This window comes from Girardinichthys multiradiatus, chromosome 14, assembly GCF_021462225.1.
Source record: "Girardinichthys multiradiatus isolate DD_20200921_A chromosome 14, DD_fGirMul_XY1, whole genome shotgun sequence".
Lineage (NCBI taxonomy): Eukaryota > Metazoa > Chordata > Actinopteri > Cyprinodontiformes > Goodeidae > Girardinichthys > Girardinichthys multiradiatus.
In genome coordinates, this window is record NC_061807.1 from 30,325,235 (window position 1) to 30,353,090 (window position 27,856).

At 40.8% G+C, this 27,856-nt stretch overlaps 2 protein-coding genes across 3 annotated transcripts; both read left to right on the forward strand.

Annotated features, from left to right (window-relative positions):
- The first annotated feature begins 80 nt into the window (after window positions 1–80).
- On the forward strand, window positions 81–11,963 carry LOC124880898 (thialysine N-epsilon-acetyltransferase-like). Of its 2 annotated transcripts, XM_047386300.1 has the most exons (6): window positions 134–767; window positions 987–1,038; window positions 4,199–4,282; window positions 7,497–7,598; window positions 7,687–7,727; window positions 7,841–11,963. In XM_047386300.1, the coding sequence occupies exons 1-6, from the start codon at window positions 705–707 to the stop codon at window positions 8,006–8,008; spliced, it is 510 nt and encodes a 169-aa protein (XP_047242256.1). In that variant the 5' UTR covers window positions 134–704; the 3' UTR covers window positions 8,009–11,963. The 2 variants fall into 2 exon arrangements, with proteins under 2 accessions (XP_047242257.1, XP_047242256.1); XM_047386301.1 differs by lacking the exon at window positions 7,497–7,598 and having other exon boundaries at window positions 81–767.
- Window positions 11,964–15,600: 3,637 nt separating this feature from the next.
- Window positions 15,601–26,555, forward strand: tnfsf12 (TNF superfamily member 12). The gene is made up of 6 exons (XM_047386685.1): window positions 15,601–16,244; window positions 19,517–19,592; window positions 21,257–21,313; window positions 21,463–21,486; window positions 21,569–21,696; window positions 23,181–26,555. The coding sequence occupies exons 1-6, from the start codon at window positions 16,071–16,073 to the stop codon at window positions 23,439–23,441; spliced, it is 720 nt and encodes a 239-aa protein (XP_047242641.1). The 5' UTR covers window positions 15,601–16,070; the 3' UTR covers window positions 23,442–26,555.
- The last annotated feature ends 1,301 nt before the right edge of the window (window positions 26,556–27,856 follow it).

The following is a 27,856-nucleotide window of genomic DNA, read 5'->3' on the forward strand; positions in this document are numbered from 1 at the left end:
ATTCTCCTTTGAGAGTTGATTGTCTCAACGCCTGATAGATAGATAGATAGATAGATAGATAGATAGATAGATAGATAGATAGATAGATAGATAGATAGATAGATAGATAGATAGATAGATAGATAGATAGATAGATAGATAGATAGATAGATAGATAGATAGATGGATGATAGGATACTTTCTGCGTCAGAAACCTATTGAAGGTTGGTAAGTCCTGCAGCACCACCTAGAGGATCCAGCTGAGAAATGCAGGAAGCAGAGAAAGCAAGGAGTAAGAGGCTAAATTAACCCTCTTTTTACCATCCCTCCAGCGCATCCAGGGTTTGGCGTGTTTTTTTTTGTTTTTTTTTTGCCTTTAAATAATTTAGTCACAGTCAAAAAACACAGAAATAGTCAATAACTCCCTGATGCCAAAAGTTCGACCAGTAGCAGGTGCCCATTGCACATTGTTGTTCTTTATACTACAGCCATAAAAATCTACAGACGAGGCTGAGCGTCTTTTAGTGTGAAAAGGGGGGATGCTTCCTCCAACCACCTCCTTCCAGAAGGAGGTCGCTCTCTGTTTCCTCTCCAGCCTGTTTAGGGCGGTCGAGCCGAGCGGGTCGAAGCTGTGGGGACAAGTCCGGTCTTCCCGGTCAAAGTCCGCCTTGAGCAGCAGCAGAACCGCGGTTCTGTGAAGCACCTCAACCCATCCATCTGCAAACATGGACTTCTCCATCAGAGCCGCAAACGTGGAGGACTGCAAGGACATCGCGCGGATGATCAAGGTAAGCAGGCACGTGCGGACCCGGCCGCGTGTTACTCCGGGTTACGTCACGAGGTGTCTTCGTGAACCAGCCGTCGTTATTGTTCGATTAAAGCCCGTAAATGATGTTATGAAGGTTCCGGATGTATCCAGTTAGTTAGGTTGCCAGCAGACTTTATGTAAGCTCAGAGATCTGGATCTGACCAAGCATGATGTCGTAAAACATGATTTTCCTTCTCAGGAGCTGGCAGAGTACGAGAAGGTGGCTGATCTTGTTAGAGTCACACAGAGAGGTAACACAATGTTGGCAGATTTTTTTTTTACTCTCACACTCATGTTATACTCTCCTGTAATGGACCATCTGGTGCCAGTTTACTGGGCCTTATATTTATGACACCAAAAATGATTTTAATCTGAAAACATAAAAAAAAAAAAAATAATAAAAGAATGTTAAAAATGTGTAATTATCTCCCCAAAAGGTAGATAATACATTAAAATAAAATGAAAATCCAATTGAGGAAGTAAATACCACCCAGATACAGAAGAATCAGAGAATTAGCCATTAAAACATTCATGAACCTGATCGAGCTGTAACACACCTCTAGATGTTCATGAACTATTTCAAATGTAAGAGAGAGAACATCCGTGCAGTCCGTTGCAAAAGTATTCATACCCTTTGAACTGTTTACACGTCATGTTACAAGCAGAAACTTGAGCGTGTCTTATTATCGAGATTTATTGTGATAGACCCACACAAAGGAACGCTTAAAAGCAATATGAACGGAAAATAATACATTTTCAAAATTATTTCCTAATAAAAATTTGAAAATTGTGGCGTGCATTTCTATTTACCTCCCTCCCCAGTAAATTCTCAACGGATAAACCTTTTGCTTTAGTTACAGCTATTTGCTCTATTAGCTTTATAAACCTAGAGAGAAATATTCACCCATTCTTTGTAAAATAGCTCAAGCTCATTCAGATTGAATCTGTGAACATCCGTTTTCTAGCTGTGCCACAGATTCTCATTGTGAATTTAGGTCTTGAGTCCAACTGGGCCATTCTAGCACATGAATGTGCTCTGGCTGTATGTATAGGTTCATTGTCCTGCTGGAAGGTGAACCTCCATCCCAGTCTAAGGTCTTTTGCAGCCTCTTACAGGTTTTCTTCCAGGAATTTACTGTAGCTACATACAGGTCCTTCTCAAAATATTAGCATATTGTGATAAAGTTCATTATTTTCCATAATGTCATGATGAAAATTTAACATTCATATATTTTAGATTCATTGCACACTAACTGAAATATTTCAGGTCTTTTATTATCTTAATACGGATGATTGTGGCATACAGCTCATGAAAACCCAAAATTCCTATCTCACAAAATTAGCATATTTCATCCGACCAATAAAAGAAAAGTGTTTTTAATACAAAAAACGTCAACCTTCAAATAATCATGTACAGTTATGCACTCAATACTTGGTCAGGAATCCTTTTGCAGAAATGACTGCTTCAATGCGGCGTGGCATGGAGGCAATCAGCCTGTGGCACTGCTGAGGTCTTATGGAGGCCCAGGATGCTTCGATAGCGGCCTTTAGCTCATCCAGAGTGTTTGGTCTTGAGTCTCTCAACGTTCTCTTCACAATATCCCACAGATTCTCTATGGGGTTCAGGTCAGGAGAGTTGGCAGGCCAATTGAGCACAGTGATACCATGGTCAGTAAACCATTTACCAGTGGTTTTGGCACTGTGAGCAGGTGCCAGGTCGTGCTGAAAAATGAAATCTTCATCTCCATAAAGCTTTTCAGCAGATGGAAGCATGAAGTGCTCCAAAATCTCCTGATAGCTAGCTGCATTGACCCTGCCCTTGATAAAACACAGTGGACCAACACCAGCAGCTGACACGGCACCCCAGACCATCACTGACTGTGGGTACTTGACACTGGACTTCTGGCATTTTGGCATTTCCTTCTCCCCAGTCTTCCTCCAGACTCTGGCACCTTGATTTCCGAATGACATGCAGAATTTGCTTTCATCCTGAAAAAAGTACTTTGGACCACTGAGCAACAGTCCAGTGCTGCTTCTCTGTAGCCCAGGTCAGGCGCTTCTGCCGCTGTTTCTGGTTCAAAAGTGGCTTGACCTGGGGAATGCGGCACCTGTAGCCCATTTCCTGCACACGCCTGTGCACGGTGGCTCTGGATGTTTCTACTCCAGACTCAGTCCACTGCTTCCGCAGGTCCCCCAAGGTCTGGAATCGGCCCTTCTCCACAATCTTCCTCAGGGTCTGGTCACCTCTTCTCGTTGTGCAGCGTTTTCTGCCACACTTTTTCCTTCCCACTGAGGTGCCTTGATTCAGCACTCTGGGAACAGCCTATTCGTTCAGAAATTTCTTTCTGTGTCTTACCCTCTTGCTTGAGGGTGTCAATAGTGGCCTTCTGGACAGCAGTCAGGTCGGCAGTCTTACCCATGATTGGGGTTTTGAGTGATGAACCAGGCTGGGAGTTTTAAAGGCCTCAGGAATCTTTTGCAGGTGTTTAGAGTTAACTCGTTGATTCAGATGATTAGGTTCATAGCTCGTTTAGAGACCCTTTTAATGATATGCTAATTTTGTGAGATAGGAATTTTGGGTTTTCATGAGCTGTATGCCAAAATCATCCGTATTAAGACAATAAAAGACCTGAAATATTTCAGTTAGTGTGCAATGAATCTAAAATATATGAATGTTAAATTTTCATCATTACATTATGGAAAATAATGAACTTTATCACAATATGCTAATATTTTGAGAAGGACCTGTATATTTTACCACCATCTCTGACCAGCTTTGCAGTCCTTGCTGAAGAGAAGCATCCCCACAGCATGATGCAGCCACCACAATGTTTTAGAGTGGGACTGTTGTGTTTGAGGGTGACACGCAGTGTTAGTTTTTTCAAACCAGAACACCTTCTACCCCTATGTCCCCTACATGACTTGTGGCAAAATTGCAAATGGGTAGTTTTTTTAGTTGTCATATCCTTACCATCCTATTTGGATTGAACAGAGCTCTGTGGGATATTCAAAGAAATGTTGTTTTAATTCTAACTCTGCTTCTCCACAACTTCCTCTCTGACTTGTCTGCTGCTGCTTTTTCTTGGTCTTCGTGATCTTTGTTCGCTAATGTAAAGAGGGCTGACTACAAATACATGCCACACTTTTCAGTTTTTTATACAAAAAGAATAAAAACCATTTTTCATCTTCCTTCCACTTCACAGTTATGTATGAAGTTTCTGATTGGAACGTGAGAAAAAGTGGAAAAGTTTCAGCGGTATAAACACTTTTGTATGGTGTCGTTCCCTTTTTATTGTCCAACAGAACATTCAGGTGTAAGATCGCAGAGAAAGCAGGATTTTACACTCTTCGTGTGTGGAAGCACATTCACAGGTCTCTCACATTTAGGCCTCTTTTGTCAACTATTCTCAGACTTGGAGCAAGACGGCTTTTCCAAGAACCCGTTCTTTCACGGGATCATTGCTGAGGTGCCGGAACAGCACAGAACCAAAGAAGGTGAGAACAACTGGTCGCTAATTGCAGAACTGATATAGTTCTGTCAGGGTGGAGAGGAGGAAGGGAGGTTTGAAGGAGTCCAGAGCCCTCTTAAGTGTCTGGCTCATTAGCAGCTAAATGCAACACAGTGTGTTCTGTTGCCTAATGTAGCAGGATGCTACTGATGTGACCTCTCCCTTTATTCACCTCTTACATAATAAAGTTAATGCACTGTTTCCTCCATGTGCAGTAATAAGCTCATTAGTATATGCTCTGCTACTCAGCTCGACCTTTTCCCATATGGTCACCGCTGACCACCTTCTGCTGGACTCAGATATCTGACTCCATACTCAGGAGGGGCTGAGATAATTCAAGACTCTAACACATTGGTCATAGATACTTTTGCATAAACAGGCAGTTATGGGAAAAAGTAAGTACACCCTCTGTTGATTCTAAGGCTTTAACATATTACGGATCTGGTCTTTTCTCTGTTTGGAAATGTTTAAATTGAACTAAACCACATGTGACAGATTCCACTATGTCATTAAAGTTACATTATGTTTTTGAACAGTGATTAATCCAAAATGGAAATGTTTGTGAAAAGCCAAGTACACCCCCAAAACATTAGATCTGCGCTAAAGGTGAAAGTTTCATTGTGCTCTTTTGGTGATTTGCAGTGTTGTTTTTGTACCAAAAGCACCTTTTGGAATTATAACTGAACAGTTCAAGCTTGGTTTCACCAGTGGACCCATCCTACCTCAAGGTTTTGAGAGATTTTCTGTATATTTTATTTGGATGAATTCATTCTGTCTTAGAACCCTACTCTTCAGTGTAGACATAAGGAGATCATAGGACATTGTTTTCATGTGTAGAACACAACCAGTGGAAACTCCTGCAGTCCTTTAATTGTTGCTGTCGGCTGTGTGGAACCCTCCCGGACCGGTCTTGTCTTGTGTTTTCATCAATGTTGCAGAAACGTCCCGTTCTTGTAATGTTCCTGATGTCCAATATTTTCTTCAGTCATTGGTGACTACCTTCACTGTCTCGTGGCAACATGTGAAGAGTTAAGGCAGTAAAATAATGGTGGCCACACAAAATAAGGACATTTTGGGGACAATTTCGACATTTTCACTCAGAGGTGCACTGACTTTTGTTGCCAGTGGTTTAAACATTAATGATTGTGTGTTGAGTTAGTTTGAGGGGACAGCAAATGTACACTGTAATACAAGCTGTACACGGACTACTTTACATTGTTCAAAGAGCCAGTGTTGCCCGGTATATAAAGATATAATAAAATATTTACAGGAATGTGAGGGGTGTACTCACTTATGTGAGAGGCTGCTGTTGTGACTATGAATCAGAAAATATTATTTAATATTTAATATCAATAATTTAATATTTTATCAAATAATATTTTGGTCTGTTAAGGGTTGTCCTGTGAATACCAGCCCAGTAAGGCGATGGTATTAGGACAAAATAGAAAGGTGTGAGACGAGCTCTGACATTATTGAACAGCATAAACTCTGCACACAAATGGAATGAATTCACAAAATTTCTTAAAATACAAGAATTTATTAACAAAAATAAGTCAACTCAAAGTCAAACATATTTCAATCAACAAACTCTTTACTATGCTAAAACAATCCAACTAAACTACCAAGCAGAATTAAAGAATAATGAAGACTAATGTAAAATATAAACAAGTTTAAAGAGGATTGGAAATTATGACCAAAAGAGTGATGCAACATTACCATACAATGTTTATGTTTGAGAACCAAGGATTATCTTGAAGAAACTGGAAATGAAGTTAAGTTAGTTTTGGAACTAACTTAGAAAATAATCAGCAAACGTTTAGACAACCATTCACAATGCAAGATCAGATTAAATATTATTTTAATAAAATAATGTTTTAAATAATGATCTGCTGAATAAAACCAACCTTCTGGTAAAATATTTAAGGAAGTATTTTGGAAAAGAGCCAAATCTTTCTGGAGAAATTAGGTTTAATGGTGTTTACTTAGTTATCAAATTTAGTAAAATGATGTTAGGGACAAATTATTTACTGGATTGAAAACTAAACCATTCTGGGTAAATATTATTTGGTAGCAAGCACATGTCCTTACCTGTTAGCAGTTGAAGCTAATAAAGGAGGCTAATAGCTTAGCACCAGAATCAAACACACACCTTTAAAAATACCATCAATAAAAGGGTTAAAATGCATAAGTGCGGATGGCACGTTATGATCAATCTTCTGTTTAAAATCACCATTTAAATAAAGTTTGTCTTAACTTTACAAACACAGAACACAACCTGAGCACGTTTGCTGCAGATATTCTGCTAGCACCAAGATAACTGAGTTCAACACAAACAAAACCAAACTTCAGAAAATGAAAACGGTCAGATCATTTTACCTTAAATCTCTCTGCCCAAAACCCTAACCTCGTTTGAAACGTGTTGAGGAGGAGTTGACGATGACGACATTTGAAGAAAGCTCTGAACAAAGTGTTAGCTCCAGAGCAGTGACGGGGGGGGACGCTCTGTCGGGCCAACCAAACTGCACGTTACCGTAACCATGGTGATGCGGCTACGGTTGTCCTTCTTTCAGACAGGGAAAACCGCTTCACTCGGCTTGTAGAGACAGCGTCTCTACTGGGGACTTCTCTGGGACAGTTTGCTTCTGCAGGCCTCAGAGAGAAAGTAAGCAATGCTTATACCTTAATTTACCCCTTTTTATGAATGAATACTGGATTCTTTCAACAGTAATTCATCCGTACTTAACTTAGTGCATATGATCGATGATCGTATGACAACCTTGGATCCAGCTTGAAGAGTTTATGTCTTTGCCAGCAAAGAGACATTAGCGCGCTGCCTCTCCAGCCAGTCTGTCAGTGGAGTCCGGGTGGTAGAGAAAGATGCTTTTAGGGGGTGCTTTTATACAGCCAGTGGCATCATTGGAAGTCCGCTGCTACAAAGACATTCTTGTTATTCTTTGTAGCTGCATGTCTGCGATCTGGCTTTAGCCGGAAGTTGGAAATGTCAGGAAAATCCTAACAGCTGAACCTTATTTCAGTTACAGAATACATGTGACTTTTTATGTGAATAAAAACAAAGCACAACAAAGCTGTCGTTTTAAGCAGGTTTAGGAGAAAGGAAGAAGTGCATAATAGCGCTGATACCAGAGTTTAACTGAGAATGTAAAGAAATCCCTGAACATGTTTTACTGTTTCGCTTTCAGGCCATACGAAAATTGGCTACGCACTTTACTTCTATTCCTATAGCTCCTGGATGGGGAGAGCCATTTATATGGAGGACTTGTATGTGATGCCAGAATTTCGAGGTGAACCGTCTTCATTGCAGATTGTTGCTCTTGTTGTTAATATAACTGTATGCATGCCAAATCTTAAATATGATGTCTGTTCTTTCAGGGAAGGGCATTGGTAAAGCACTTATGAGCAAGGTAGCACAGGTGAGTACCATCAAAGCATTATTAAACATGTCAAACTTCAAAAATGTGACATAAATTGTCAACATTTAGGCTTGTCATGAATGTCTGCTTCCTTCGCCTTTGGTGTCCTGCAGCTCGGTCTGGCTGCTGGATGCCACCAGCTCAACTTTACAGTTCTGGACTGGAACAAGTCATCCCTGGACTTTTACCTCAGTCAAGGCTGCTTTGACATCACGGATAAAATGGGCTACCACTGCATGCGCTGTGAGGGCGAGGCACTGGAGCACCTGGCACAACCTTAATCCAAATATGAGGCTTTTGAAACCTTAAGACCAGTCCAAGCAATGCAGAGTACCACTTTGTGTTCCTTTGTTTAAGCCCTAATGAGAATTGTCAGGCTAGTTTTTAAATAAATGGCTTTTTGCAATTTAGCACCTTTGGTTATTAATTATTTATTCACTGGACATGAAGCCATCTTAAAACATCTGTTAGATTTACCCATGAAAATTATGCAAACAATTTTATCCCTCAACAATATATTTTTAAGGTAGTTTTTAGTATAAAATATTGGTTTTTATCATGCTTTATATGTCCTCTTAAAACCTTGCTATACTTAGAATAATCCATCATAAACCATTATAATAGGTTTGGTGTGAACTCCATGTTACCCAGGAGTGTGGGTGAAAGGTTATATGCACAAAGATCCAGGTGTCTAGATGCAGGGATGACAGTTGCTCAGTCAAGAAAAATGTATCCAAGGAAAATTTATCCTTGCTTGCAAGTACAGTGATGGTAAAAATTAAGTATACGCTTGTTGCTTCCATAGGATTTAATAGTAGAAGTAGCAACAAGGTGCTCCGGATTAGATAAACATGCTCAACTAATCATGAGCAGGTCTGACTACCTGGGTCTTCTCTAGAGATTTTCTAGGTGCTTGAAAACACAAGGCCAAGGTGGAAAGATATCAGCAATGACCTAAGAGAAGTAATTATTGCTGCACATCAATCTGGGAAGGGTCATAAGATCCTTTCCAAATAATCTGATGTCCATCATTGTTGTCCAAGGTGAAAACCTATCCACAAATTTTAGGAATCTTCTCAGGAGTGGGCATCCTCGTTAATTCATCAGATCGTGCAATGCTCAGAGAAATGACCAAAACAACCTAAGAGCGCCATCTCAGACTCTACAGGCCTCAGTTAGGGTGTTAAATGTCACAGTTTGTGACATAACAGTTAGAGAAAGACTAAAGAAATGCACTTTGTTGCCAGGAGAAACCTTTCTCTCCAAACAACATGGTAGCACATCTTAGGTTTTGAAAGTCCCATGTAAATAAACCATAATATTTCAGGAATTATGTCATTCATTGGACGGATAGTAGTCCGGTAGAGATGTCACCAGAACATGTCACCACAAACACCCTGTACCAACTCTCAAGCACGGTGGTGGAGAGGTGATACTTTGGGCTTGTTATGCAGGTGCAGGACCTGAGCACCTTGCAGTCATTTAAAGTGCCTCAACAAGCTACTGACTTATTGGGAGTACTTAGTTTTGCATGACTGTATTGAAGGTGATAGATTTGTTTTGTTTTTTTCCAATGGCTGCAGCTGCCTGACAAGCTAACAGATTTACCATTAGCTAATTAGCCGAGCACAACTTGCTAGCTATGCTAACTTCCTGATGGGGTTTTTATCAGTCGCTATTGTTACATTATCTGGATTCATCAGAATAAATGAAAAATCCCTCTGCTTCCTGTCAACACCAACATTTGCTCACTGATGTAGACTGAGATTATTTTAAAGCAACAATTAATTACTAAAAACGTATTAGTTATTTCAATTGTCAGTTTTCACCTGAAGGGCAAAATATTGCAGCGCTCCTCTTCTCTCCAGCCATCCTTTGAGCCTGCTGAGTTCAGTTTAGCATAAATACTGAACAGCTGCTGTGCTTTCAGATGCACTAATCAACACGGAGACCAAGTGGGAGTTTTTATGGGATTCCATGGGTAAAAGAAAGTCCACATAGAAGGAGATCGCGGATTTGTGTCATTGAACATAGGCACGATTGTTTCTTTATATTGTTGGGGCCTTTTTTGTATTAAAATGTTTAATTTAGTGATTTTGTCTTAATGGTTTTATGCTCTTTTATGCTAGTCAGCAGTGGCTCATGTAACCTGTAGGAATGGTTTAGTTGGTGGTGATTGGAAAAGTACGGTGTCAACTGTCCTGTTAGGACAATAATGAGCCAAATTAACACTACTGTAAATGCCCAAGTCAACAAAAACCTACCTGTTGTAGCTCGTTAAAGCTAGCACTGGTGAACATTTTCTTTTCCACCTCTCACACGGTGGCATCATTTACCCATCCATATTAGAGCTGCACAATGTATCGAATCCCAGTCACCATCGCATTGTCAGTGGGTGCAACGTCACAAACGACAAGAAATACCTGGACACAAGATTTTAAAGGATACAATATTTCTAGTGTCACCAAATCACACTTTACATATCCATAATACATATCCATAATACATGTCTGCAGACTATGAATACACAGGTTTTAAGCTCGAGTTGTCAACTCCCATTTTTCATCATGCATTTGCTATAGTTTAATGTGGTTTTGATGGGTTAAAATCCAAGAGGGTTTCCTATTTTAGACAGTGTGAAGCACAGAGTAAAACAGTTCTGACCCTCCCCCACCTGTTGCTCCACACTGTCAATCAGCAGGCCGTAAAAAGGCTGCTTCACTCTTCCATTGCTCGCAGCAAAAACTTGGCTGCTTGGGAATATTTCCAGCGATAAAAATGTTGTTTAGCCATGATGTCGAAACTAGACCACCCATCACTCTTATTAGGATTAATTATATTTTATGGCGTTCTACTCCTTGTTATTAATCCTGTGGACAACCCTTACTGTGCAAAGTGTGATTAGTGGAGAAAAAAAGCAAAAATGTAATCCTAATTCCTAAATTAGATGCATGTAGATCTTTTATATGTCTAACTTACCTGTTGCAAAACCAGTGACCACAAGAGTCAGTTTCATCTTAAAGCAACTGATGTGTGTGTGGATGTCATTTACTGTTCACTTTGTATTATATGTGCTGGTTTTGTGATGATCTATGCAGCCAGACTCAGGTTACAGCTTTCAGAGAAATGGATGAAGCCCAAATTCAAACCAAAACAACCCATTCAGTGGAATTTGGGGAGGGGGGCATAAAGCTTGAGTTGACTCGTTGCATAACTTTAGATCTGTCATGCTTAAACGAATGTGACATTATTCTGGTCTGCAACATCAGTCTTTCCTGTTTTTTGTACAGTTTAATGAAAACATTTTATGTGTTATTTTCATTGTTTCTGTTCTATCCAAACAACTAAAAACCACCGACCCTTCTTTGCAACTTTTGCATTTGGCCTTTATTTTCATACGGCACATGCAACATCATTCAAAATGGATCCGCTCATAGGAATGCATTTCATGGGCCATCATTCTGCTGCTACACACAGCAAGGCACAAACGTGAAAAGACTGAGGGGGATACGAGAGATTTTAATCCTTTCTCGCCTGCAGCTTCCCATCAGTGTGAACTATTCAAATTTAAATGCCAGCTATTTTAAAATCATGGTTTCTCTCTGATACTGTTGCCGTAAATGACTATTGGAACATTATCACTATTTATTCAGGTTTTAGTCTTCTAGCTTTGTCTTTAAGTAAAACTATGCAGTGTATCTGTTGGTATAAGTAGATGAGACATCAATGTTTGTGTGTTTAGGTGTTCAGAAAGTACCCCATGGTGTGTTGTACCTGGTCCAAATTCCTTGTAAATTTTCTTTACCGCCTGCAGTCATTTTATTGTGTTTGAGTTCATAAATTTTGTTTCTATAATACTTCAAAAGAAGTGTCAGTGGTTACGTGTGTCCAAAGTTGACACTGAAAATACTGATGAAGCACTGTGGGATTTCAGGCTTGATCTGCTGAGTCTGACGGGGCTTTTTTTTGGGGGGGGGGGTTGAGATGCATCCTTTTGTGAAAAAACTGAAATCTATTTTTTTCAGAAGCTATCAAACCGTTATGATTTTGCCATTTGCCTTGTTGTATAAGTTATTACATTCAATTTAGTGGCTGTATGAGAGATGTTGTCGAAAGTATTTAGTGGGTGTATTTAGTGAACGGATCTTGTAATCAGCGTGTGTGTTTTACGTCTCTGCTCAGTTATCAAAGAAATAAAACCTGACATAATGCATCTCAGACTGATGTCTAAGTGTATACATGTTCACTTTGTGTTAGTTTCTTTTTGTGTCTGTGATTTTCTTATTTATGAAACAATATTTCTATCAGGCAAGTCTAGTCAATTAAGATGAATTATATTTTTACAGGGTAAAAGCCACAAGTAAAATGCAGTCACATATAACCTATAGAGGGCATACTAACACCATCAGTTAAACCTAATGTGTTACAGACCTTTAAAGTGCTTGTGACATTTAATTTTTATGATAAGTCCAATTATATTTATGGAAAGGAAACATGAAGAAAATATTTCAAAAAGTAAATTATTGCCGCTGAAATGAACAGCTGTTGAGATATGGTCATAAATTTACTTAAAAAGGCATTTCCAGACTTCTTTGCACTGTTTTATGACGTAGAAGGGGAATGTTTAGGACAACTTGAATTGTCTCAAACAAGGCTGGACTAGGACCCAAGTTTATCTTTAACCCCCCCAACACCACCACCTCCACGACACAGAGGCAGGACGATAATAGAGGTAAAATAAAATGTCCCAAAGCTGACACACCTTCAGACATGCAAACAGTTGTTTTTTGTGATCATGCCAGGAAAAATAGCGTTCTGTCCCTCCATCACACAACGCCAGGAGTTAGCTAATCTCTACTGGGACTTTATCTGGAACAGATGGCTTCGCCCTGTGAGACAAAGATGGCGCTTTTCTGGATCCATTTAGGTAGGTCTGTACGAGTGGACAAAGGAAGTCTTTTTCATGTCCTATTTTCGAAAGGAAAACTGAATTTAGCAATAAATACATACACAAGTCTTAGTGCTAAATAAATGTATAATCAATATGCTTTGAACCCAACAAAGACCACTGCTTTAATTTATTTTACATATTCATATAACACATAATTTACTTTTACATATTCTCTTAGATCCCCCATTCCACCCAAAAACATGTCGTGGCAAAAAAATTGAAATCCTTGAGGTTGTTATTCAATAGCATAGGCGTTTTTTAGTGACACTTTTGCGAAGTAACTTTACATGAATCTGCTACATCTTTAATTTGGAGGTGGTTCTTTTCATTTGTTTGATCTGTTTATTTAAATGAAAAAAAGTCTGATTTATGAGACTACTTTTATCTGTAGTGGTTATGGATTAAAGATTTTTGTGGCAAAATAAGACTTAAAAAACCAAGAGGTTAGACTATCTTTTTCTGATGAAGCCTGCCTGTATCTGCTTTTACTGTTTCTGACACTGATAAACTGTTTATTTCTGAAACATGCCCAAAAAATGTGGAAGTGAGCCAATGCAGGATGAGAAGAAAAACGCAACAAATAAAAGAACAGAAACAGTTTGACTTAAGGGGGAAGAAAATGTGAAGATAATTCACGGTGACTGCACAGGTTTTTCCAATTTCAAAGTGGTTTTACTGATGATCTGATTCTAAAGTATAAAGCGGATATAAAGTTAGGGAAGTAAATAGTGGTTTCTGCTTGTCTTTTTCTCTCAATTACAGCTGAATAGTGACACTTTTTAGGGAGGTATTAATAAAGCAGACATTAAGGCCCTGCAGAAGACAGTGAGGGGAGCTGAAAGAGTCATCGGAGCGTCCCTACCCTCTGACTAAAATATTTTCTGAGATGATACTGGGAGACTCCTCACACCCTTTAACTGAACTTTTTTTGAACTTGCTAATGGTACATTAAGATTAAAAGCAGAACCATGAGAATGCTGCACGGCTTTCTGACTCAAGCTGTTAAAATCCTGAACTGCGGTCACGATTTTATATTTTATTGCACTCATTTTATATCAGGTCAGTTTGTGACTGTGTTTTCTATTGGTACATTTAAATTATTTAGTCATATATTTAGAAAAAGCTATAACAAGTCATGTTGGCAGTTTTCCACAGGGCAACCACTATGTGGAGGAAAAAACAGTAGCATCATGATGTGGGGATTTGTTTTTCTTCAGCAAGGACAGGGGATCTAAATAGAGGAAAAGCCTGGAAGAAAGCTATTTTCTAAAGAGGAATAGCTTAAAAATGTGAGAAATTATGGAAAAGTACAAGGGGTGGTCATACTTTTGCAAGGCACTCTGTTTGGAAATATCTAAAACAGAAGTCCATGTTGGGAATTGCTTTGAAAATTAATTTATTTTGCTTCCAAAGCACCTAAAACATTTAGGTACCTGGATTTGTGGTTTGTGCCCCCTAAATTGGTCTATCTTTTAGTACTTTTATAGTGCAGACTTAATAAAAATCTAATTGAAAACTACACCAAACATAGTACCTTTACAGCCGCCTAGTGGTCACAAACGGTACTGTTGCACACATAATTGGCACACATAGTACAGGGGTTGGACAATGAAACTGAAACACCTGTCATTTTAGTGTGGGAGGTTTCATGGCTAAATTGGACCAGCCTGGTAGCCAGTCTTCATTGCACCAGTAAGAACAGAGTGTGAAGGTTCAATTAGCAGGGTAAGAGCACAGTTTTGCTCAAAATATTGAAATGCACACAACATTATGGGTGACATACCAGAGTTCAAAAGAGGACAAATTGTTGGTGCACGTCTTGCTGGCGCATCTGTGACCAAGACAGCAAGTCTTTGTGATGTATCAAGAGCCACGGTATCCAGGGTAATGTCAGCATACCACCAAGAAGGATGAACCACATCCAACAGGATCAACTCTGGACGCAAGAGGAAGCTGTCTGAAAGGGATGTTCGGGTGCTAACCCGGATTGTATCCAAAAAACATAAAACCACGGCTGCCCGAATCACGGCAGAATTAAATGTGCACCTCAACTCTCCTGTTTCCACCAGAACTGTCCGTTGGGAGCTCCACAGGGTCAATATACACGGCCGGGCTGCTATAGCCAAACCTTTGGTCACTCATGCCAATGCCAAACGCCAGTTTCAATGGTACAAGGAGCGTAAATCTTGGGCTGTGGACAATGTGAAACATGTATTGTTCTCTGATGAGTCCACCTTTACTGTTTTCCCTACATCCGGGAGAGTTACGGTGTGGAGAAGCCCCAAAGAAGCGTACCACCCAGACTGTTGCATGCCCAGAGTGAAGCATGGGGGTGGATCAGTGATGGTTTGGGCTGCCATATCATGGCATTCCCTTGGCCCAATACTTGTGCTAGATGGGCGCATCACTGCCAAGGACTACCGAACCATTCTTGAGGACCATGTGCATCCAATGGTTCAAACATTGTATCCTGAAGGCAGTGCCGTGTATCAGGATGACAATGCACCAATACACACAGCAAGACTGGTGAAAGATTGGTTTGATGAACATGAAAGTGAAGTTGAACATCTCCCATGGCCTGCACAGTCACCAGATCTAAATATTATTGAGCCACTTTGGGGTGTTTTGGAGGAGCGAGTCAGGAAACGTTTTCCTCCACCAGTATCACGTAGAGACCTGGTCACTATCCTGCAAGAAGAATGGCTTAAAATCCCTCTGACCACTGCGCAGGACTTGTATATGTCATTCCCAAGATGAATTGATGCTGTATTGGCCGCAAAAGGAGGCCCTACACCATCCTAATAAATTATTGTGGTCTAAAACCAGGTGTTTCAGTTTCATTGTCCAACCCCTGTATGTCCCTTGATGAAAGTGATTTGACAGGCAGCAGAAGCTCCGGTGCGCCTCCTGTGCTTTTCTTTAAGCGCACACCTTTAGCGGTATGACGCAAACCCCCACAGCAGTGCGTGTGCTCAGTCGGTCTGACAGTCTGTCTAGTAGACTGACCCCCCAGCAAGCGGTTTAAAGGGAACATAAGAGCGCTGAGTCAACGAATCGCAAGCAGAAGGATGCAACAGTTGATGTGAGCATAAATTGCAGAGTTTTTCTTGCGTTTGGAGACGCTCTCCACACAGAGAGAATGGTGGCTGTGATCCATGAGAGGAGAAGGCTCCAGTCTTAGGTTGCTTTAAAAAAACTAAAATAAAAAACTGCATATTTGTGCCTCTACAAGGCAGCGACGGAGCGACCGCTCTCTCTCTCCACAAAAAATGGGACATTTGGAGTAAAACGTATCGAGTGGACTTAATGCTCTGCTGGAATGGAGTTAATGTGTAAATTCTGGATGGTTTGCGGCGGCGAGTGAGCGATCTGCTGTGCGGAGTGCAGCAAACATGCAGCGGCTTCTGCAGAGGAGACGAGTGCGCAAGTTGCGGGTCGTCTGGGCTTCCCTGGCCCTGGTGGCTATGTCTCTGGCCGCCTGCAGCGCGCTGTTTACGGCGTGGACCTGGCGACAGACCCGGGACCTGTCTCAGTCCTTCCAGATCCTGCAGGACCGACTCGAGCAGGTTTGTCACACTTTTAAAAGTAACCAATCAGTGCATGCAGGTTTGCACATTTGCACAGGAATGATATTTAGTCGGCTGCAACTTTGACACAGTTGTGTACGATCTTTCGTGGCTGCGGTTAAGGGAATCTTTGCGGGGGTGCAAATGGCTAAAGGCCATTCAACACATACTCCTGTGTCTTCCTGCTCTGCTCTGTTGCAGGTTTTGTCTGATTTGAACGTGTAGACCTTTCCAGAGCTGGCTGTAACACAAGGCAGGTTTAAAAATGCATGTGCAACACGAGTGTAATTTAACTTTTCTCCTCTGTTTTGCCAGTATTTAACTAACTCTGGAAGCAACAACCGGATTTCTGCAAATACAAAACATAATATAATGAATGTATGCCAAATGACACAAAAATGGGGAGGCCTGCTGACTTGACAGTTGTCCAGCTGGTGCTTAAAGACACCCTCCTCATGTACGGTAAGGCACAAAAGGTCATTGCTAAAATAAACTAAACAACTGGCTGTGTCTAAGCATCTTAATGGAAAGTTGAGTTAAAGGAAAAAGTGTGGTAGAAAAAGGTTCACAAGCAATCAGGGTAATCGCAGCCTTGAGACGATTGCAAACCAAGAGTTCGGAGAAAATTCCCCAGATGGGGATTAACGCTGGACTGCTATTCCCAAGCACACTATTAGAAAGTTGAGTGGAAGGAAAATGTTTGGAAGAAAAAGGCGCTCAACCAACAGAGATAAGTGCAGCCTCGAGATGACTGTGAACCAAAGCCCATTCAAGGATTTGGGGGAGATTCACAAAGTGTGGACTGCAGCTGGGGTCAGCGCTTCAAGAGCCACCACACACAGACGTATCCAAGACATGGGCTACAACTTTCGAATTCCTCAAGTTGAGCCACTCCTGAAACATAGGCAGTATCTGGGGTGTCTTACTTAAGCTAAAATGAATAAAGGATTATACTTTTATTCTGTGTTCTTTTCAGACGCAAACAAATTTTGCTTTTCATCTGGAAATCAAGGTCCCAATAGTCTGGAAGAAGAACAGAAAGCAACATAATCCAAGCTGCTTACTCAAATAAATACATTTTCAATGATATTCTTATTTACTGAGATGCACATGTATAATATACAAATGTTTAAACATGGATAATATAAAAGAAGTATTAAAGTAGCTGTGTAAAGTGATGGTAGTTGGAAGGTCCTCAAATTAGATTCTGTTCAAGGCCTCATACAGTCTTCCAGGCTCTGTTACTGCCCAGTAGTTGCAGCTCAGTTAATGCTGAATCTCTGCTCATTTTTTTATTTCATCCTTTTTTCTCCTACCCCCTAACGTCTTGTTTAATCGCCCTGGTGCCAGTGACGCTCCAGTTTTATCTCAATTTACTGGAAAGCCTCAACTATTTGGCACATGAGCGAGATGCTGCCACTGACTGACTGCACTAAGGGAGGCTTCAGGCGCAAATCAGGCTGCACAATGAAGCGTAGCAAGTGCAAATCATCTAAACACCTCATGCACGGGTCAGCGTGGACTGAAATTTGAGGTACACTTGCAGAAAAAGTAATAAATATAGATTTTCTGTTCTGTTTGCTTTATGCACGTTGCATCACAATTTATTTTCAAAACAGGAGCCAGTACTGGAGCTGATGGTAAATTCTTCTGGTTTCAAGTTCAGAGCATTTACAAAACCACAGAATTTCAGATTAGCGGGGGTGAAATTGACTGTGTAACAAACATGTTTACTAAACCTGCACACACATACACACACATAGATTGGACGCATGGAGTGTTGATGCTGGAGCCCTTCCCCATGGGGTCCCATTGTGTCCATTTGACCGTTTGCCAAATCCTGATGAGAGCCAGCGAGCGAACGTCTGGAGAGTGAAGTGTGACTCTCTGCCTCCATTTCAACAGTAGCAGTAAATTTAAACACTCTCTCCTCCCCTCCAAGCAACTTCTCCACGTCTCTCCCGTGCGCTGTGTGGGCCTCCTTCGAGGCTCCAGTGGGGGCCTCAGTCGAGGATTTAAAAACTGCAGGCTTAAAAAATCATTTCTTCCAGACTTTTGAGGAATGTAAAGGAGTGAAAACACGAGTTACGTGTCGCAATCATTCCTTGAGGAAGTGGCCGCTCTAAAGCAAGCAAGGAAAGGACTAAGGCATTTTTCTGGCCGTAACAGGTCTTAAAGGGACAGTTCGGGATTTTTTAAGTGAGGTTCTGCTGTGAGGTTTTAAGCAGTCAACATCTTACCTGTACTCAGTCTTCTCATAGTACAAATTCCAATTAACTGGGCATGAAGGCTAAAGCCAATGGTAGTTATGTTTGCAACATTTTCAGTTTATGACAAAAGAGCTTGTACTAAGCTTTGATGTGATATCAAGATCTATTGTGAAATGTTAAATATGAAGAGAACTACAGCATTTTACAGAAGTGAACACTGAATTTGTGGGGGCTTGAAAAAAACATGTGCTAAGCTATCAAAGCAAATGACTTTTGGTGTACAGATACTTACATTTTGAATGTGAAATGGACCAAGGCCAAAGCAGTCTGCCACTCTAGGAAGGAACTCCAGTCGCAAAAAGATCACAGTAGTTTATGCTATTTCAACAAAAACATAGTTTGCTTGATCACTAGAAGGTTATTTAGACTGTTGTGTAAATAATAAAAATAACAATAAACAATAAATATTGAATTTTCACCATGTTTTCTATGCACAGACGCCAAATTGGATACTAAACCTGGGTCGGAATTCCAGCCTCAGTTCATCTGGCTGGGAAGATGGAAAATCTGACTTCTGAGTACAAATAAAACTCGTCATTACTGTTTTACAGAAAAGTAGATGAAATATTAATAGCAGTTTAAATCAACACTATCTTATGGATTTTTGTAACTTTTGCCATCAGGTAATCTGAGAGGAGATGCTTTTCATCATCTTTTCTCAGTAGGTGTTTCACCCAGAAAGATCACTGGTGGCACACCGCCTCCTACCTCCATTTCCTGTATAAGTAATCGGGGTAAATAACCAGTCAGTGCAAATGTACAGGCATACAATGGTCTTTGCATTAATCACTTTGAAGTATTTGTGATTGAAGGTCTTTAGGACATTTAAAATCCGCGTTGGTCCGACTTGCTGTTAGCTTCAGCCTCCAAAGCTAACCTGGATTTATACCAAATAAAGATTCTTCATTGTCTTAACTGAACCTCACTTCAAAAATGTTGAAATAAATCTTTCAGACTAAGTGGACATTAGTTGATGGTGTTATTGTTCTATTTTCCCAACAGGTCAACACGCAGAGGAAGGCTATTGTTCAGCTCATTCTGGAGAAGAGGGAGCTGCTGGAGCGAGTGAAGCGAGATGGTAATACAAACCTGCCAGAGCTGCTTTGTCTCAACTTCAACAATCCCCAACTTGAGCTTTTCAGTTGCTTCGATCACCACAGACAGACACAATACACACATACCAGCTGAAGTCTCATGTTTTTTTAGGAAGAGCATTTAACACAAACGCTGGCCAGCCTCGGCCCACATGCCACTTTGGTCGGGTCCTGCGGGCCGCATGAGCTACCGCTGCTAAAAGTTGACACAGGAAAAAGTAGGCAGCTGGATTACCCTCTCAGAAATTACAGGTCTGACCAAAGCGGCCTCGAAGCCCAGAAAACCAGCTGGCGAGGGGGGGAAAGGAGGGAGGGGGTGTCGCTGCACGCTTTTGGTTCAGTGAAATATATTTATTTTCCCCTACTCCCTGAGCTAACGTCCGACACAGCTAGGATTTCATTGTGAAAGCGATGATATTTGATGAGCTATTACTGCGGTATTTATAGCATTTGCTTGCATCACCATCATGGGACTTCTTTTTTTGTCCGATAGTAAACTTTAGGTCAGTTTCGTGTTGGATTCTCTGTCCAAATGTCACAAAACGTTTAAAGAACATTGTGTCTAGCTTAAATTAACTCTATGCATGAAATTATGTAGGCACCGTGCAGAATTTCAATGGATATCAGTGGAGAGGGGTGGGAATATGCCCCAACAGCTTTTTCCAGTTTATGGAAACTTGACCACAGCCGTCCAGCTTTTTTGGAAAGACACTGCTGTAATGTTCTCTCCTTGTGACTGACAGCGCAAGTCAGGAAAGTCTGGCCACCCTGAGGACTTTCTGCTTGCCCACCCCTTGTAAATTCCTAAAATCCATGGGGTCGCCCATCTGAGAGGTAATTTAGCAATGGGGCATAGCATTTCTGAATAATGGCAGCAGTCAGGTGGGTTGGCTGCTCCGTCCTGAAACATAAACTGTGTCTTCCACAGTTCATGCAAGCACTATTCAGGTTGTATCAGTGTTTGAAATCCCCTCAGGCTAAATTGAACCATCAAGGAGCATCAGGAGCAGGCGTTCATAAGCTATGTTGTTTTTTTATGTATCGTATTTATCTGGAAAGGGGGCAGTAGCTGTTGCTACACTCTGCTCTTAATCTACTGTTTTGGGTCACAGAGCAGCCAAAGACCTTTTCGACTCTCTTTTTCCAGTGCTTCATTTTTCTCATTTACTCTTCTAGTCCCTCAGCTGCACCTCTGAATGCCTGTCTTTAATGCTTTCGTATTCACTTTTCCACTGTCCATCTTGTTTTTATTGCCTCCCCCCTTTCCTCACAGCCCTCCAGACACACAAACCCCACGTCCTTCATCCTTTCTCTCTGGTCTCTATCTTCTAGATGACCGCGACCAGCTGGCACTAAGATTAGCCCCCACTGGGCCTAAAATGAAAATAAAAGAGACATACACTTTTTGACTTACAATAACAGTTTGAGGAAATATACTGAAGCACGTGAAAGGAAATCCTTAAGCCCATCTGCTAACTGCGTTAAAACCCGCCAGGCTGAATATAAACGGCAGCAGATTAACCCACCGTATTATTAGTGTGATACAGATGGTAGTGATTGTTTTATCAAAAAAAAAAAAAAAAAAAACCAGCAGAAGTAATTTTCTGTGTTTTTAAAACTCACATTCTGCCTGTCTTTGTGTCTGAAGGGGGCTCGGTGCGAGGGAGAAATGGAAATGGACGGAAAGCAGCGTCTCATTTTGAGAGTAAGTGGCTTGGCAGATCCCTTATAACCGTCTCGCGTAGCATCTGCTGAAGTGGTTTTGAATCAAATACCCCTGTACGATTGCACTCGTAAAATCTTAATTGACTTTCCCCTTTTCTGTCTCCATCATTGTCTCCGACTTTCCGCCAGTAACCAAACTCTCCTCTCAGCAAGGTAGGAGTCGTTAAAATCATTTTTAAGTGTTTCTTCACACTTTGTAGGTTAGTAACACGTCAATAACTTGTTTTGTTTTCAGTCGGAGAAGGTGGCGTGATAAAAGGCTGGGAGGAGAGGATGCTGAACATGAGTAAAGCAGTGAGGTACAACAAGGAGGAAGGTACCTTCACTGTGGAGAAAGCAGGGATCTACTTTCTGTTCTGTCAGGTGAGTTTCAGAAAACCACTGTGCAATAAACTCTAAACAGCAATGATCAATGAAATATAATATGTTAATGTTTCAGCATTCTTTAGCCCACTGCAAAAATATGAAAAAGAATCAATATTTTAATAACTAATTACTAACATTTAAACAATTTGTGATTAATAACGATATTATTATGTTTGTCCAGTCCTATTGGAAAGGCTATGAATGGGACATTGAACACATATTTAATACATTTTGAAGTGACTCCATTTTGTACCCCTAAACAAACCATACCGCACTTTAAGTACTTTGATGAATTATGGAGATAGAAAAAACATAGAAAATACTCAAACTCATGTAAAATGTAAATTAATTGTATGTTGTTTTTTTTTTTCTGAAAACTTCATATTACACCCTATTTCCATTGGCCCTGTTTCTGATCCTCATTTGGAGCTACATTTCCTTACAGTAGAGAACCAGTAGGTCTCAGAAAATTTCTTTAAATTTCTGATTGCCAAAATGGGTACAAGGCGTCCCCAAGCTATGGATTAATTCATAGTTGGTCCATAATGTTCTGTGGCTACTTTTCTTACACCAAATAATTAGGTATGAAAAGACCAAAACTTAAAAAAATGTGAAATGGTGAATGGGCAAAATGAACCAGAAACCTGTTTGTAAACAGGTAAGTTTGTAAATAAAGTCATGTGATGACCCCTAGTCAAGATATACAAAGTTTCTAGAACAGAAAACCTGCAGTTTATGAAGTCACAATACAACTAAACTTTGCCATATTAGGTCAAAACTATTTGACTGAGTTTTCTATGTAGAGCAGCATAATGTATCAAATGTCATCACAATATCAGTGTGTGCAGTTGCAAAAGACTTCTTGGACACAGCATTTGTTTTTCATAGACTAACGCTCTGCGTATTGATATTGGCCAGTTGGATTGGGCAATAACTGCTCTTAATGGCTGCACCTGATATATACGTTTTAGTGGCTGAGGTGCTACAGCTAGCCGAGAGTGGCGGGAACATTGTGCATTAATGCAACTAATCAGACTCATAGAAAACACTCAGTGTTGTATCAGATCTGCCAACTCAGCGTAAAATTGTTACTTCAAAACAGAACAGACGATACATCTACAGCTAGCCAATAGTTATTTACTATAAATGTAAATTCAGATTTCTTATTGTGGCTCATGCAGTTGGTGGGAGCTAGTTTTGGATAATGTACACTGACAACGTAAAAGTGCTAACTTTGCTCATTTTCCCAACAGCACAGTTTTAATTACCAACATTAATTTAATTAGCGAAATGTTTTTTTAACAACCTCCATCTGTCAAGTGTTGTGTTCTGAAAAGTTTATTTAATTTTATGATAAAAGTTTACAATATAAAAAATAATTTAAAAAGTGAAATTGTTGTGATTAATATTACACTATCAGTTCTTTGTATCTGTGCTGACCTCTTTTAATAAGATATTCATCATTCTTTCCCCTTCGTCAGGTGTTGTTCAATGAACAGCAGTCTCCGTATGTGAAGCTGGACGTAGTGACAAATGGCCCCAGGCCCCAGAAGCTGCATTGCATGGAGGGCTACGGGACCACCCCCTCTGCGGGGCCACACTCCTTCCACTTCGTGAAGCCCTGCCAGGTGTCTGGCCTCCTGCAACTGGAGAAAGGCACAAAGCTCCAGGCCAAGACGGGCCCATCCTTCAGTCTCCACCCAGTGGCCAATCAGGTCTTTAGCATCTTTAAAGTCAACTGAAGCTCAGTGCTTATCTGGTCATTGTCGCAAACTATTCTCATGTACACAAATCCAGCTGCAGCTACTGCAGGATGTACTTTTTTTGCATTGAAAATGGATAATATAAGGATTTTTTTTCTACAAGGCCAAACAAAAGGCTACTGCTATTTCCCAGTAATTCCCACATATGTTCATCTGCGAGACAAAGCTGACATTTGTGGAAGAGGAATTTTTCTCTGGACTGCAGCCTGTTTTAGAATTCAGTTTTGGATTAAAATCAAGACCTACATTGAACAAAAAAACCTTGATGAACGTCTGCCTAGAGAACAGATGTGATGGAGGCTGCTCTGTGGATTTAAAGAGCTTCACAGTATAAGAAAATTCATTGGAGGTCTATTATAGCCCCTGTATAATGCAATAAAGTGTGCTTGCACTCTCAGTAAGCTGACAGTTAAGATGTGCAGTGTGCACCTTCCACAGCTGAGAGCACATCTGAACTCTATAAACGCTTTCTCCGGTTGCCATCGACTCTTTGAATGCTGCCTTTGTGTGTGGAAGTGTGCGAATGAAACCTGATGAATCAAAACCTTTGTGCTGATTTTATGGTCTTGACAATGCAAGGTGAATTTACTCTTTTATTCAAATATTTTGTATATAAGTCACTTATTTTACAGAATGTGCCTGAAGTCCTGAGTTGAAAGAAAGGAGTGTGGGGTGGGATTTTTAAATAACGTGGATGTGAATTTCTTCTCTTTTTTTCTAAGGAGAAATTATTGTATAGTTTAAAAGTTAAGGTTCAAGGTATTGCAAGCAAAACATAAAACTGTAAATTCATCTGTATCTGCTTTTTCAGGAGGTTCCTCTTTGATGAGGCAATGGCTATTACTCCCACACGTTTTTTTTAAACTTTTTATTAGTCAAAGCATTGCTAAAAAAGTCTGTGATACAAGTGATGCAACTATGCAAAGTAAAAATATGTTTGGGTAATGAATTTCTGTATAAATTACTGCAAGAAAGGGACATACTACGTTGCCGATTCCACACAGGTTCCTCGAGTTTAACCATTGAAATGTCAAGATTTCTCACAAACCAGAACATGGCAGGATCATTTTTACCTGAATATTGATATTACAGGTTTTAATATTCTTATTATCAAAGTTTTTGCACATATCTAAATGAAATGCATTAGCATGCAATGAAATGCTCTCACAGGCGTAGGCCAGGGCGTTTCCACTAGCATATTTGGACACTATTGCACTTTTTATTAGCTTAAGAGTAATACTTAATCATCTTAATATTTGTATTTCAATCTAAGACTCCACTTACTAGCATATTGGTTGAAGCTCTTTTACTTCACAGACTCCTCTCATAAACCTCTATTTTTTTTAATTAGCCAATCTACGGCAGCCTGAAATCAGTCAGCGTCCAGTAAGTCATTAACAGCACAATTGTAGCATACATGTATAAAGAACTTCAAGCACAGATTTCTATATAAATCAGCTATTAAATCACATTTTCCTTTCAGTTTTTGAGCATGCTAACTCATACATTAGCTCTAAGCATTCGTATTAGCTCAGTGTTGTTACGATCAGTCTAGTACGTGAACCGCTACTTCATGCTTTATGTGCTGGGGTCAGTGGCAGTTTTTGGTATTGGCCACATGGTTTTCCGCCCTGGGAGGCACAGCACAAGGGGGTGCCATGAGGCGAAAAAAGTTGATCTGAGTTGCGTAATAAAAGGTCTTCCCCTGCTTATTAGCATTTCCAGTCACCCAGTTCATGGGAGTATGGGTAAGCAACAAATGAATATCAATAATAGGCATACCCTAACCAATCAGGTGTGTCATACATCTGAACCCTTCTGATGTCACTCAAGGGTTTCAAACATCGAAGGTTATGTTCCCAAATATAGACCATCTTTAAAGTGAATCTGACCATTCCAAGTTTCAGATCTTACACCTTCAGACAAATCAGACCTTTTCTGGATTGTTCTTCAATTTTTTCAGAAATTAGAGATTTATTTCAGAAAATACACAAAAACAGCATGTTTGATGTTTTCTTGGCGCTAGAACCAGCTTAGATTGAAACAAGAATGAAAACAGCTATATATAGACAGGATACATAATAATACATAATAAAAAGTTTAGTTTTTTTCAAAAATGGGTTTGATCAGGGGAGTGGGTTTGTGTTCGGTTGTGTGGGGATCCTTAGAAGGGGCTTGCCCAGGGCACCATTCATGCAAGAATCGCCCCTGGCTTGGAAAGCACAAAATAACTCTTATTTTGTCTTCTGTGAACTTACAGTATAAACAGCAGTAACAGATTTAGTCTTTATACTTTTCCAACTATAAATCGGATTTACAAAATAATTGTAAAATTCTGGTTTTGTGGGCTTAAAAAGAGGATAGCTTTGGAAATGTTGTGAAACTGAACCTTGAATGCAAGATTGCCTTTAATATTGAACACAAAAAATCCAAACATCTTTTTGATTTAACCAGATTGCTTTTCTGTCATTTAAAAAAAAATCTTTTAGTAATGAAGCTTCCTTCTGTGTCTCCTATGCTGCGGCTTTGTGTAATAATCCCTGTTATATTTCAGGGTGTATTTCTAGCCGTGGGATTCAGCACTCCCACTCTTGTTTATAAGAAGTTTTTGTGGCCGGACCACAATGGTTTCTCCTCAGCACTTTACGGCAGCGATTGTTGTGTTCCTAATTGGACTCAAATGTTGCTGTTTTCAAATGGAAATCTTTTCTAAATTTAGATATTAAATCCCTTGTACTTCCTCTTTGCTTTCCTCTTTCCCTTTTTATTGTCTGTGCAACATCCCCCCAACCTTCTCAACATCCATGTGGACATCACATTTGCCTGTCAGCATTCGTCATAACATACACACACGCAGCAGTGGTGATCTAAATTTTCACTTCCTGCATCTGAATCAGAACCACATAGTTGAGGAAAAACATGCCTTGCCCCTCCTCTATCACCTCAGAATCCATTTTTGAAACATTTTTTTGTTATTTGTCTAACACCCTTGAAAGTCTTGTGAATAGATTTGTAAAATAAACAATGGATGCATGCCATGTCTGCGCTCATTCCTAGTGAATGGTGAATGAAAACTCCTTTCTGTTCTCTTTATTTATTTACCTGAAAATTGTACTTGTACTCGTCATCTTCCGCTTTATCCGGGACCGGGTCGCGGGGGCAGCAGACTCAGTAGAGACACCCAGATGTCCCTCTCACCAGACATATCCTCCAGCTCCTCCGGGGGGAGCCCAAGGCGTTCCCAGGCCAGCCGAGAGACATAGTCCCTCCAGCGTGTCCTGGGCCGTCCCCTGGGCCTCCTCCCGGTGGGACGTGCCTGGAACACCTCCCGAGGAAGGCGTCCAGGAGGCATCTGGTATAGATGCCCGAGCCACCTCAACTGTCTCCTCTCGATGTGGAGGAGCAGCGGCTCTACTCCGAGCCCCTCCCGGATGGCCGAGCTCCTCACCCTATCTCTAAGGGAGTGCCCGGCCACCCTACGGAGGATGCTCATTTCAGCCGCTTGTATCCGGGATCTCGTTCTTTCGGTCATGACCCAAAGTTCATGGCCATAGGTGAGGGTAGGAACGTAGACCGACCAGTAAATTGAGAGCTTTGCTTTTCGGCTCAGCTCTCTCTTCACCACAACGGACCGGCACAGCGCCCCCATTACTGCGGCAGCCGCACCGATCCGTCTGTCAATCTCCCGCTCCATTCTTCCCTCACTCGTGAACAAGACCCCGAGATACTTAAACTCCTCCACTTGAGGCAGGAACTCCCCTCCAACCTGAAGAGGACAAGCCACCCTTTTCCTGTCGAGTACCATGGTCTCGGACTAGAAGGAGCATGATCCTCATCCCAGCCGAGTCACACTCAGCTGCAAACCGCCCCAGCTCATGCAGTAGGTCTTGGCTAGAGGGGGCCAGCAGGACCACGTCATCTGCAAAAAGAAGAGACAAAATCCACTGGTCCCCAAACCAGACCCCCTCTGGCTCTTGGCTGCGCCTAGAAATCCTGTCTATAAAAGTTATGAACAGGACCGGTGACAAAGGGCAGCCCTGCCGGAGTCCAACATCCGACTTAGTGCCGGCAATGCAGACCAAACTCCTGCTCCGCTTGTACAGAGACCGGAGGGCCCCTAGTAAAGGGCCTCCGATTCCATACTCCTGGAGCACCCCCCACAGGACATCACGAGGGACACATTCATATGCTTTCTCCGGGTTACCTGAACATTAAAAAAGAAAATCAAGGTTATTGCAGTGGGATAACATCTGAAAGACTTCAATTTAGAAAGATTAGACGATAATTTTCATTTGTCACGGATTAAGGCCATGATAACGTATTTCAAAACTTGTATAAAAAACAATTCAACTGAAAAACAAACCCCTCTATTAGGAGAAAAACGGTTCAACACC

Excerpts from the sequence above, each read along its gene's own strand:
- LOC124880898 (XM_047386300.1), top strand. The coding sequence starts at position 705 with ATGGACTTCTCCATCAGAGCCGCAAACGTGGAGGACTGCAAGGACATC. Across the intron at positions 1,039-4,198 it reads TGTTAGAGTCACACAGAGAG|ACTTGGAGCAAGACGGCTTT; the intron begins GTAACACAATGT and ends AACTATTCTCAG. Across the intron at positions 7,728-7,840 it reads TTATGAGCAAGGTAGCACAG|CTCGGTCTGGCTGCTGGATG; the intron begins GTGAGTACCATC and ends GGTGTCCTGCAG.
- tnfsf12 (XM_047386685.1), top strand. The coding sequence starts at position 16,071 with ATGCAGCGGCTTCTGCAGAGGAGACGAGTGCGCAAGTTGCGGGTCGTC. Across the intron at positions 19,593-21,256 it reads GGAGCGAGTGAAGCGAGATG|GGGGCTCGGTGCGAGGGAGA; the intron begins GTAATACAAACC and ends TTGTGTCTGAAG. Across the intron at positions 21,697-23,180 it reads TCTACTTTCTGTTCTGTCAG|GTGTTGTTCAATGAACAGCA; the intron begins GTGAGTTTCAGA and ends CCCCTTCGTCAG.